Below are 13,452 nucleotides of genomic sequence, written 5' to 3'. Positions count from 1 at the left end.
TTCCAGCTCTGAATGTGATCTCACAGCTGTCATTAACTCTGGTGAGGGTATTTCCCAGCTGTTAAAGAGGACAGCAGGGCCAGGTGCGGTGGCTCACATCTGTAATCCCAGCACTTTGGGAGGCTGAGGTGGGTGGATCACTTGAGGCCAGGAGTTTGAGACCAGCCTGGGCAACATAGTGAAACCCAGTCTCTACAAAAAATACAAAACTTAGCCAGGCATGGTGGCTGGTGCCTGTAATCCCAGCTATTTGGGAGGCCGAGGCAAGAGAATCACTTGAACCTGGGAGGCAGAGGTTGCAGTGAGCCCAGATCATACCACTGCACTCCAGCCCGAGTGACAGAGCGAGACTCTGTCTCAAAAAAAATAAAGAGGACAGCAGTTTCTATACTGCTGACCTTAGGACTGTGAGAATCACATGAGGAGACATGAAAACACCTTGCAAAATGTGAAAATAAGCACTGTGACTCATGGTTAGGTTTTCTGAAGCTGCTCATAAAGATTCTGAGGTCGTAGGGTCAAAAGCCATCAGATTTTGTGTTACTGCTTCCTGAGGCCAATCTCTGGAATCTGCGGCTCACTCCTGGCCTTGCCCTTGGGAGCAGCAGCCCCAGTGGGCCTCCCTAGGTGCCATGGAGACACACTTGTCTCCAGTAGAAGAGAGAGAAATGGAAGAATCATTAAACCAGCAGTTAGGTCTGGGTGCAGTGGCTCACACTTACAATTCCAACACTTTTGGAGGCTGAGAACGGAGGATCGTTTGAGGCCAGGGGTTCAAGACCAGCCTGGACAACATAGCAAGACCCCCATCTCCACAAAAAATTTAAATATTAGCCAGGTGTGGTAGTGTGTACCTGTGATCCCAGTTACTCAGGAGGTCAAAGAAGGAGGTCCGCTTGAGCCCAGGAGTCCCAGGCTGCAGTGAGCTATGATCTTACCACTGCACTCCTGCCTGGGCGACAGAGCAAGACCCTGTCTCAACAAAAAAATAAAAATAAAAAATAAGCAGCAGTTAAACCAGGAGAGAATGGAGTGGGCGGGGGCATAAAGTCATTTTTTTTTAAAGCATATAAAAGCTTTAAAGGCCTTTTATTGTTTCACCTTAATACCCTGACAAATTTCTGCTCTTGGCTTCATGATCCCAATTCTTAGCTCTTTCTGTTTACATAGGCGGTGTTCATAATTGGAATGAACGATGGCGTCACACGGACAATCAGCCATGCCTTTCTGAGTCCATCCTAGTGTAGGCATGGGCGTGACTCATGGGAGAGCTGTTCCGTAGCTGTTTCCAGTGAGTCCAGAATTCAAAAAGTATGAAAGGGGTTAGTGCAGTTCTTGCATAATTTCAAACTCACTCCTCCAACACACCAAAGCAGGGATTGTCTGAGACAGCAGCTTTTGGGCGGTTTGCTGAGACCTGGGCAGCCTGTGGGACCAGCCCCTCCTATAATGGGTTCCACGCGGCCATCAGTATTTATCAGAGGATCAGATCCCTCTGAGCCAAATTCATGTCCACCTTATGTTCAGCCCACAGCCCTGTGGATGTGCTCTGAAACCACCTTTGCATGCTTGTGAAAGATGGACCAGAAAAGAAAAATGAGAACCCAGGAGGCGGAGGTTTCAGTGAGCCGAGATCATGCCACTGCACTTCAGCCTGGATGACAGAGCAAGGCTCTGTCTCAAAAACAAACAAACAAACAAACAAAAAACAGACACACACATACAAATGAAACCACGTCTGCAAAAACTCTAACAAAGTGAGATGTAATTTAACCACCCCCCATCTTGCCTTTAGCCTTCAAACTGCCCTTAATCATATAGCTGGGCTTGGACCAAGCTAACCTGGGAGACGTTTAGTTTATAGCTTAAATGATAATAGCTTGGTGGGGTGCGGCGTCTCACGCTTGTAATCCCAGCACTTTCGGAGGCCGAGGCAGGAGGATCACGAGGTCAGGAGTTTGAGACCAGCTTGACCAATATGGTGAAACCCCGTCTCCACTGAAAACACAGAAAAAAAGTAGCCGGGCATTGTGGCACATACCTGTAATCCCAGCTACTCGGGAGGCTAAGGCAGGAGAATCACTTGAACCCAGAAGGCGGAGGTTGCAGTGAGGCAAGATCGCGCCACTGCACACCGGCCTGGGTGATAGAGTGAGACTCGTCTCAAAAAAAAAAAAGTAGCCCTTCCCCAAAACTCAACCGCCTTCATAAAGCTAGTGAGAGACCACCAGGCTAGGTGGATGAGAGAAGCCTAAATTCTGCCAAGGTGTACACATAAACATCGTTTCCAGTTATTATTCCAGAGGGCAGGCACAAGATTTGCAACTCCCCGTTACTCCTGCAGGTTACATCACGACTGTAGAACCTAAGATTGGCCTTTTGAGATGTCTTTTCAGGTTTTCGCATTTCTTTTTTTTTGAGACAGAGTTTCACTCTGTCGCCCAGGCTGGAGTGCCGCGGTATGATCTCTCCACTCACTACAGCCTCTGCCTCCTGGATTCAAGTGATTCCCCTGCCTCAGCCACCCAAGTACCTGGGATTACAGGTGTCTTCCACCACGCCCTGCTAATTTTTGTATTTTTAGTAGAGACAGGGTTTCACCGTGTTGGTCAGGCTGGTCTTCAACTCCTGATCTCAAGTGATTTGCCTACCTCGGCCTCCCAAAGTGCTGGAATTACAGGCATGAGCCACCATGCCTGGCCCAGGTTTTTGCATTTCTGACCATCAGTGGCTCCACCTGGACCCGATGACCTCCTGCCCCCACCTCCGCCACCCTGCCACCTCACCCCACCCCACCCCATGGCCCCAGCCAGAAGCGAATCCCCTGGCCTGCCGAAGTATCCTTGAAAAAGTCTAACCTCTGAATTTTTGGGGAGATTGATGTAAGAATAAAGCTCCGCCCTCCTGTTTGGCTGGTTCTGCATGAATTAATCTGTGTCTCTATTGCAATTCACCAGTCTTGAGAAATGGGCTGTATCTGGGTCACGGGCAAGAAGAACCCATGGGGCAGTAGCAGCTGTGACGGTCAGTCAAAACCAGTGGGGGCTCGGTCCTCCCACCCGCCTACCAGTGGCCTGTCCCTGCCATGCGCACCAGGCGGTGCAGAGGCTGACGCCGTTTGCAGTACTTTTCAAGGTCCTGGCATGCCTGGTCCTGCCCAGAACTTGGCACTACTGAAAAGTGCAAACACCACAAAACAGTTTCTAGGAGAGCGGCCAGGAGGCATTCACAGTTGGGAACAACGGCCTCATTGTTTGGAATCTCATTTAAATGTTGCCAAACCTATTTCATGTCTCTCCTTCAGAAACTGATTTGGAAGGAAATTGGATTCATCTGATTTGCTTATGTGGATGAATAATTATTTATTTGGCCAAATTTGGTTGAATGATAGATTTTTCCACTAATTCTCAATATTAAAACCTTATGGCTTTTTCTACTGAATTATCCAACAGTATCCACTTCCTAACCCCGTGGCTTTCCCCTCCCCCCATTTTTCCTCCAGGGAGGGTATAGACTCTCACACATTCAAAGCATGTTCTGAAATTTCCCTTGCTTGGCTCTGCTCAAAACAAACGTAAACCTGGCTTTCAAGTATTTCCAAGTCATCTATAAAAAAGAAATAGTTTATATAAGCTGATAGAAGTTATTAATATTCATTTAGGGGAAAACGCTGGCCTTTGTGATTGGTAAAACTTGTTTTTATTTCTTTTACTTTATGTGATTTTTGAATATCCTTTTTTTTTTTAAGAGACGGGGTCTCACTGTCACCCAGGCTGGAGTGCAATGGCGCAGTCACAGCTCACTGCAGCCTCGAACTCTTGAGTTCAAGGAATCCTCCCATCTCAGCCCACCAAGTAGCTGGGACTACAGGTGTGTGTTACCACACCCAGCTAATGTTTTTATTTTTTGTAGAGACAGGGTCTTGCTGTGTTGCCCAGGCTGGTCCCGAACTCCTGTCCTCAAGTGATCCTCTTACCTTGTCCTCCCAGAGTGCTGAGATTACAGGCGTGAGCCCAAATATCATTTTTTTTTTTGGACAGAGTCTCGCTCTGTCACCCAGGCTGGAGTGCAGTGGCATGGTCTCGGCTCACTGCAAGCTCCGCCTCCCAGATTCACGCCATTCTCCTGCCTCAGCCTCCCGAGTAGCTGGGACTACAGGCGCCTGCCACCGTGCCCGGCTTAGTTTTTGTATTTATTTTTAGTAGAGACGGGGTTTCACTGTGTTATTCAGGATGGTCTCGATCTCCTGACCTTGTGATCCACCCACCTCGGCCTCCCAAAGTGCTGGGATTACAGGCGTGAGCCACCGCGCCTAGCCCAAATATCCATTTTTAATCAGTACTTTTGTTTAAGACTCTATTGTTATATTGGAGGAAAAAAAAAAAAACCTTTTGTAACATTTCATACATGACAAATCCCAAGAAGTAAAAAAAGGACTTTCGAGGCCCCAGGGCTTCAGAAGTGGGAGTGGGCTCATGGGGTGAGGACACTGTGCCCAGCACTAAGCAGAGTCTTAAGCCTGTTTCTTGCCTGGGGCTGTTTATGCTTCAACACAGTACCTGAAATATTGGGTATTCCAATATCCAAGAGGCAGAACTGCAAATTCCACAAATCCATTCTGACACATGGATAAACTTTTATTGATATACCAAAGGGAAACCAATATTCACCGAAGGCTGCCGAATCCATCTTTCTAAGAGTCAAGGTGTTTGTTTGACTCTCCACCCTTAAAACACTTTGTATGAAATATAGCTAGGAATATACAGAAAGAATTCAGATTACAAAACTCTACAGGAAATCAATAGTCATCATCTAATACTGGAACTACAGTTAAAAAAAAAAAAAAAAGCAATCTTCTAGGAGTCCTAACTGTAGCTTAAAGTATAGATCATCTGTGCCAACTTTCTATAGCAAGTGGTAATAGGCAATTGTAAGCAAACAGTATCAACCTGTATCACTTGTAAAAATCCATCTGAAGGTATTCGGAGCTGTGTGACAGTGGATGTTACTCCTCCAGCTCTCCCACCAGCTCCACAAAATCAGTGATATACCATTTGGCGTTATCCTTGACTTGTTGCCTGATCACATTTCCTCCAAATCCAATGAAAGCATCCTAAGAAGGAAGAAAAGAGAGAGAAATGATTCTTATTTTTATTTATTTATTTATTTATTGGAGTCTCGCTCTGTCGCCCAGGCTGGAGTGCAGTGGCACAACCTCGGCTCATCGCAACCTCTGCCTCCTGCGTTCAGGTGATTCTCATGCCTCAGCCTCCTGAGTAGCTGAGACTCCAGGTGTGCACCAACTTACTGGGCTACTTTTTAAATTTTTTTGTAGGGTCGTTCTATGTTGCCAGACTGCTTTCAAACTCCTCCTGCTTCAGCTTCTGAAGTGCTGGGATTACAGTTATGTTCCACTGCACCCATCCAATTTTGTTGTTCTTTTTTTGTTTTTTAAGACAGGGTCTTACCCTGTCACCCAGGCTGGAGTACAGTGGCACAGTCATGGCTCACTGCACCCTTGAACTTCTGAGCTCAACTGATCCTCCTGCTTCAGCTTCCTGAGTAGCTGGGATGACAAGTGCACATCACAATCCCTGAGTAATTTTTTAGAGACGGAGTTTTGCCATGTTGCTCAGCTGGTTTTGAACCTCTGTGCTTAAGCAATCCTCCTGCCTCAGCCTCCCAAAGTGCTGGGATCACAGGCGTGAGCCACCGCTTCTGGCTGATTTTGTCGTTTCTTGAAAATGAGATTGGGAGCTCCCTGAGAAATCTCTTCATTTTACTTTTATGTATTCCTCATTAAACTAGTAGCCCAATATTCATTACTTAGACAACCCCAACATTGGTTATAAATTATCTAAGCTAACAATAAAAATACTCAAAGGTGGTTGGGTGTGGTGGCTCATGCCTATAATCCCAGCACTTTGGGAGGCTGAGATGGGTGGATCACCTGAGGTCAGGAGTTCGACACCAGCCTGGCCAACATGGTAAAACCCTGTCTCTACTAAAAATACAAAAAATTAGCTGGGCATGGTGGTGGGCGTCTGTAATCACAACTACTTGGGAGGCTGAGGCAGGAGAATTGCTTGAACCCAGGAGGCGGAGGTTGCAGTGAGCCAAGATCACGCCATATCACTCCAGCCTGGGTGAGAGAATGAGACGCTGTCAAAAAAAAAAAAAAAAAAAAAAAAAAAAGATTCAAAGGCTATGTGCGGTGGCTCATGCCTGTAATCCCAGCACTTTGGGAGGCCAAGGTGGGCAGATCACCTAGGTTGGGAGTTTGAGACCAGCCTGGCTGGAACTTTTTATTTTTATTTTTTTTGAGATGGAGTCTTGCTCTGTCATGCCCAGGCTGGAATACAGTGGCGCGGTCTCGGGTGACTGCAATCTCCCGCCTCCTGGATTCAAGAGATTCTCCTGCCTCAGCCTCACGAGTGCTGCGATGACAGGCGCCCACCAACATGCCTGGCTAATTTTTGTATTTTTAGTAGAGATAGGGTTTTGCCATGCTGGCCAGGCTGGTCTCAAACTCTTGACCTTACGTGATCCGCCCATCTCTGCCTCCCAAAGGGTTGGGATTACAGGCATGAGTCACCTTCGTGCCTGGCCAAAAAGTTTCCTTTTAACCCTTTTTTATTCATCATTCACAAAGAGTATGAATTTTTTTTTTTTTTAGACAATCCCTATTTTTAGATCTCAGGAAACTAGGAGTAAAAACTTCAGCACTATATATATATATATATTTTAAGATGGAGTCTCACTCTGTCATCCAGGCTGGAGCACAGTCACGCAATCTCGGCTCACTGCAACCTCCACCTCCTGGGTTCAAGTGATTCTCATGCTTCAGCCTCCTGAGTAACTGCAATGATAGGCACCCATCACCACGCCCAGCTAATTTTTTTGTATTTTTTGTAGAGATGGGGTTTCACCATGTTGCCCAGGCCAGTCTCAAACTCCTGGCCTCAGGTGATCTGCCTGCCTCAGCCTTCCAGAGTGCTGGGATTACAGGCATGAGCCACCGCGCCTGGCCACACTATATTTTTGGTGTAGTTTTTCTTACGTTAGAATGACATGACAAAGGCAAAGCCCTACGTGAAATGGACCCATTTGATATTTACGACACTTGCTATATATAGCATTTGATTTTATATATATATATATATGGAGAGAGAGAGAGAGAGAGAGAGAGGGAGAGAGAGAGAGAGAGAGCACACGCACATTGACTTTAAAATGCTTAGAAATAAAATCCCTGGCCAGGCATGTTGGCTCACACCTATAATCCCAGCACTCTGGCAGGCCAAGGCAGGAAGATCACTTAAGCCAGGAGTTCAAGATTAGCCTGGACAACATAGTGAGACCTCATCTCTATAAAACATAAACAAAATTAGATAGGTGTGGTGGCATGCGCCTGCAGTCCCAGCTACTCAGGAGGCTGAGATGGGAAGATTGCTTGAGTCTGGGAGGTCGAGGCTGCAATGAGCTAAGATTGCGCCACTGTACTCTGACCTGGGTGACAGAGCAAGACCCCAAAAAATAAACAAAACCTCTGCTAGTCTCAGAAAATGAAGTTAGTTCAGAGGAATAAAATGCTGTGGTAGTGTGGGATGCAGTGACACACACCTGTAATCCCAGCTACCCAGGAGGCTGAGGTGGGAGGATCCTTTGAGCCCAGAAGTTCAGGGCTGTGATAAGCTATGATCACAACACTGCACTCCAGCCTGGGCAACATAGCAAGACCCTGTCTCCAAAAAATAATAAATAAGTAAATAAAAATAAAATGCTCTGATATGTTACAGGTAAATCATATAATCTCTGCAAGCCTCAGTTCCCCTATCAGTAAGAAGAACACAATATTTGGCCAGGCATGGTGGTTCACACCTGTGATATCAGCACTTTGGGAGGCCAAGGCAGGGGAGACTGCTTGAGCTTAGGAGTTCGAGACCAGCCTGGGCAATATGGTGAAACTCTGCCTCGCCAAAAACACAAAATCTTAGCTGGGTGTGGTGGAATGCGTCTGTGGTACCAGCTACTTGGGGGGCTAAGGTGGGAGAATCACTTGAACCCAGAGGGCGGAGGTTGCAGTGAGCTGAGAGCACACCATTGCACTCCAGCCTGGGTGACAGAGTGAGACTCTGTCTAAGAAAAACAAAACAAAACAAAACATAATATTTGACTTCACAGGGCTGGTATGAGGATTAAATAAGGTAACGTATGAGGAACTAGTATATAAAGTATAAAATGACGTTAAAATCTCGGTTATGAATTGTTGATGGTATTATTTGGGGAAATGAAACCAACCTACTGAGCACACACCTAGGCTAAAAGATGGTGCCCATACTACAGGGATAAGGGCATTGTTAAAAGCTTTAAAAGGTTTTTAGTTCCTTATTCATAACTTTCCTTGGGTTTGCACAAAGTTGACAAAACAAGATTGAATTTGTTTTTATTATTTCATTTTTATCTTGTAATGAGAGTTGTTTTTGTTTAACTCCTGTTTTAAATCTTACATAGTTCTAAATCAGCTGTTTTTATTTTATTTATTTATTTTGTAGAGATGAGGTTTCACTATGTTGCCCAGGCTGGTCTCAAACTCCTGTGCTCAAGTGATCTTTCTGCCTTGACCTCCCAAAGTGTTGGGATTATAGGATACATCAGCTGTGAAAACAAAAGTACGGCCGAGCGTGGTGGCTCACGCCTGTAATCCCAGCACTTTGGGAGGCCAAGGTAGGCAGATCACCTGAGGTCAGGAGCTCAAGACCAGCCTGGCCAATGTGACGAAACCCCGTCTCTACTAAAAATACAAAACTTAGCCGGCATGGTGGCATGTGCCTATAATCCCAGCTACCTGGGAGGCTGAGATACCAGAATGGTTTGAACTGGGAGGCAGATATTGCAGTGAGCTAAGATCATGCCACTGCACTCCAACCTGGGCAATAAGGGCGAAACTCCATCTCAAAACAAAAATAAAGAAATAATAAATAAATATATAAAAAAAGCAAAAGTACAACCTGCAAAAATATTAGCATCCTTAATACATACAGCAGGAGGACAGGCTTCCATGTCTGTGGCACCATCTCCAATCATGATTATTTTCTTAAAATGAAATTTTTCCTTTAAAAGTTTAATCACTTTTCCTTTTCCACCAGATTCAGCTGTTGGCTGTGTCTCATCAAAACCTGCATATTCACCTTAAAAGAGCAGTAAAAACAGGGTTAAAGACCCACAGAAGTATCTTACCAGTGACAGCTTTCTGCATAGATGATATCTTCACTTAAATGTCACTGAGAAGGCAAAAAATGGCCCTGGGTAAAGTTGCACAGCCTCGAGCTCCACACCTGTTCCTGGGAATAAACAAGCTTTGCTTTTTTTCCTTTTATGATTGTGATTATGATTATAGAAATGGGGTCTTGGTATGTTGCCCGGGTTGGTCTGGAACTCCTAGGCTCATGTGATTCTCCTGCTCGGCCTCCCAAAGTGCTGGGATTACAGGTGTGAGCCACCACACCCAGCCAACCTTTGCTTTTAAATTACAAGTATCAATTGTAGAGATGGCCTCTATTAGGGCATAAATACCTAGGGGTGAATTTGTTGTATCCTTTAAGCTTCCAGTAATTCTCAAACTTTGTTGAGGTAGCACAACACCATACAAGAGTAATATATCAAATTAATTAATAATTTATTTATTTTTGAGACAGAGTCTCACTCTGTTGCCCAGGCTGGAGTGCAATGGCATGATCTCCGCTTACTGCAATATCCGCCTCCCAGGTTCAAACCATTCTCGTGTCTCAGCCTCCCAAGTAGCTGGGATTACAGGCGCATGCCACCATGCTGGCTAAGTTTTGTGTTTTTAGTAGAGATGGGGTTTTGCCATGTTGGCCAGGCTGGTCTCGAACTCCTGACCACAGATGATCAGCCTGCCTCGGCCTCCCAAAGTTCTGGGATTACAGGCGTGAGCCTCTGCACCCAGTCTTAATATATTAAATTTAAAATGTTAATATATTATGTCACCCAAGAGGAAATTCCAGCTTATTTTTGATCAATTATTTCTGTTGTTACAGTAATTACCACACTCATTCTTGACTTCTTTTTTCAATGATCTCTATCTCTAGACCATTCAAGAATGTTCTATTAACATGCGGTGGCTCACGCCTGTAATCCCAATACTTTGGGAGGCCGAGGGAGGTGGATCATCTGAGGCCAGGAGTTTGAGACCAGCCTGACCAACATGGTGAAACCCCGACTCTACTAAAAAAAATACAAAAATTAGCCAGGTGTGGTGGTGGGCACCTGTAATCCCAGCTACTCAGGAGGCTGAGGCAGAAGAATCGCTTGAACCCAGGTGGCAGAGCTTGCAGTGAGCTGAGATGGAGCCACTGTACTCCAGCTCTCCAGCTGGAGCAACAGAGTGAGACTCTGTCTCAAAAAAAAAAAAAAAAAAAAAAAAAAAAGAATATCACTATCAGTCACCCCCGATATAACTGGAGATCTGAGATAATATAACAACTGTGGCAACGCTATGGAACAGAGAGGGGACAGGAGGCTTCCCCAAGGGCTGTAGTTCAGTAATCCGTTAACAAAAGTCTCCCTTTTAAAGTCTCTGTCTTGTTGTTGTTGTTGTTGTTTTTGCTTTTGTTTTAAGACAGAGTCTCACTCTGTCACCCAGGCTGGAGTGAAGTGGCGTGATCTCAGCTCACGCAGCTTCATGTGATTCTCCTGCCTCAGCCTCCCAAGTAGCTGGGACTATAGACATGCGCCACCACGCCCAGCTAATTTTTGTATTTTTTTTTTTAGCAGAGTTGGGGTTTCACTATGTTGGCCAGGCTGGTCTTGAACTCCTGACCTCAAGTGATCCTCCCGCCTCAGGCTCCCAAAGTGTTGGGATTACAGGCATGAGCCACCGTGCCCAGCCAAGTCTCCTTCTTGAGTCTAAATTGCTTCAAATGCATAGAAGTGCCCATAAAGTTGAAATATAACATACAGCAAAGTCAGTCATAGGGGACTTCATAGGAATTAATGTTTCACTAAATGCAGACATTTATGTACAGACAGGTGATGTTATAGATAATAAAGCTAGGACAGGTGATGACCTAAGTCTATTTTGCTGAGCAAAGGGTACCAAAGGGCAAAAGACATCAATTAAGAGGACCATTCATCTCAATATTTAACTCTGATGTGACTGTTTAAGTTGCATTCCAACAGACATTACCCAGAATACTGAATAATAGAACTGCTAAGAAAGGGAATATGTTACCATTAACGTCTTACCATTAAAGTAGAATTTCAGCCTATTGGCAAATACATTGGTTCCTGGGATATTGAGCTTTGAAGCAACATGCTCTACAATACTCCTAAAGCCACCAGATATTAGGAAAACCTGAACATTTCGCTCCTGTAGGCGACTTACCAGCTCCCTGCAAAAATAAAATACAAAATACCAAACACTGAGTAATACAAAAAGAAAAAAAAAAGGAAACATGAAGAGGGAAATAAGATATATTTTCTTCTCCTGAATGCATTTGCCTGAGGCATATTTGACAAGGTATATTGCCTGGGGAGTTAGTTTTATATATGTTTTTCTTTTTCTTTTTTTTTTTCTTTTTGAGATGGGAGTCTCGCTCTGTTGCCCAGGCTGCAGTGCAGTGATGCGATCTCGGCTTACAGCAACCTCTGCCTCCAGGGTTCCAGCAATTATCCTCCCTCAGCCTCAACGGTAGCTGGGATTACAGGCACCCGCCACCACACCCAGCTACTTTATTTTATTTTATTTTTTGAGATGAGTCTTGCTCTGTCACCAGGCTGGAGTGGAGTGGCACGATCTCGGCTCACTGCAACCTCCACCTACCAGATTCAAGTGATTCTCTTGCATCAGCCTCCCGAGTAGCTGGGACAACAGACGCGCGCCACCATGTCCAGCTAATTTTTGTTTTTTTTGTTTTTTTTTTGATACGGAGTCTCGCTCTGTCGCCCAAGCTGGAGTGCAGTGGCCGGATCTCAGTTCACTGCAAGCTCCGCCTCCCGGGTTCACGCCATTCTCCTGCCTCAGCCTCCCGAGTAGCTGGGACTACAGGCGCCCGCCACCTCGCCCGGCTAGTTTTTTGTACTTTTTAGTAGAGACGGGGTTTCACCGTGTTAGCCAGGATGGTCTCGATCTCCTGACCTTGTGATCCGCCCGTCTCGGCCTCCCAAAGTGCTGGGATTACAGGCTTGAGCCACCGCGCCTGGCCTAATTTTTGTATTTTAAGTAGACACAGGGTTTCACTATGTTGGCCAGGATGGTCTCCATCTCTTGACCTTGTGGTCCGCCTGCCTTGGCCTCCCCAAGTGCTGAAATTACAGGCGCAAGCCACCACGCCTGACCAACTTTTTTTGCATTTTTAGTAGAGAAGGGGTTTCACCATGTTGGCCAGGCTGGTCTTGAACTCCTGACCTCAGGTGATCTGCCCGCCTCAGCCTCCCAAAATGCTGGGATTACATGCATGAGCCACCACGCCCGGCCTTATATATGTTTTTCTAAATGCACTTAGAAATCAATGGGTAGATCAATGGGTAGAGTTTGGCTACTTCAGGAAACCATTCCAGAACTCTACTCTGTCCATGGACCCAGGAAAACACAAGATGAGGACAAACAAGGAAAACTTAGATTTTCCCTGGAGAAAGAGGAAAGGCGGAAACAGACAGGACCACACAACCAGCCAGACAAGACCATGTGTAAGTACCAAAAGAACCATACAGGCTACCCCTTTAAATCCAGCAATTTGGGAATCCAAAGTAGAAAATCACTTGAGGCCAGGAGCTTGAGAACAGCCTGGGCAACACAGCAAGACCCCCATCTCTACAAAAAATATTTTAAAGGCTGGGTATAGTGGTTCAAACCTCTAATTCCAACATTTTGGGAGGCTGAGGTGGGAAAATTGATCATTTGAGCCCACAAGTTCAAGACCAGCCTGGGCAACATAGTGAGACCCTGTGTCTATAGAAAATTTTAAAAAAATAATTAGGCATGGCGGTCTACATCTGTAGTCCCAGCTACTTAGGAAGCTGAAGCAGGAGGATCCCTTGAGCCCAGAAGGTTGATGCTGCAGTGAGCTGTGTTCATGCCACCGCACTCCAGCCTGGGTGACAAAGCGAGACCCTGTCTCTCAAAAAAAAAAATTTTTTTTTTAATTAGCTGGGCATGGTGGCATGTACCTATAGTCCCCACTATTAAGGAGGCTAAGGTGGAAGGGCCACTTGACCCCAGGAGTTCAGCGCTGCAGTGAGCCATGACTGTACTCCAACATGGGCAACAGAATGAGACGCTGACTCTAAAAAAAATAATAATAGGCCGGGTGCAGTGGCTCACAGGTATAATCCCAGCACTTTGGGAGGCCCAGGCAGGCGGATCACTTGAGGTCAAGAGTTCAAGACCAGCATGGCCAACTTGGCGAAACCCATCTCTACTAAAAATACAAA

The 13,452-nt window shown here is 45.6% G+C and overlaps 1 protein-coding gene across 6 annotated transcripts in view; it reads right to left on the bottom strand.

Annotated features, from left to right (window-relative positions):
* Nucleotides 1–4,616: 4,616 nt before the first annotated feature.
* The window catches only part of PSPH (phosphoserine phosphatase), a 42,999-nt gene continuing 34,163 nt past the window's right edge, over nucleotides 4,617–13,452 (bottom strand). For all 6 annotated transcript variants that reach the window (XM_010380535.2, XM_030932168.1, XM_010380540.2 and 3 more), the window contains 3 exons: nucleotides 11,266–11,411; nucleotides 9,040–9,188; nucleotides 4,617–5,113 (listed from right to left, as the gene is read on the bottom strand). In XM_010380535.2, coding sequence (XP_010378837.1) covers nucleotides 5,006–5,113; nucleotides 9,040–9,188; nucleotides 11,266–11,411 — 403 coding nt within the window. In that variant the 3' untranslated portion in view covers nucleotides 4,617–5,005. The remainder of the gene's footprint in view (nucleotides 5,114–9,039; nucleotides 9,189–11,265; nucleotides 11,412–13,452) is intronic.

This window comes from Rhinopithecus roxellana, chromosome 6 (assembly GCF_007565055.1).
Source record: "Rhinopithecus roxellana isolate Shanxi Qingling chromosome 6, ASM756505v1, whole genome shotgun sequence".
Classification (NCBI taxonomy): Eukaryota; Metazoa; Chordata; class Mammalia; order Primates; family Cercopithecidae; genus Rhinopithecus; species Rhinopithecus roxellana.
Note: the sequence above shows the minus strand (reverse complement) of the source record. Positions and strands in the feature narration are given on the sequence as shown.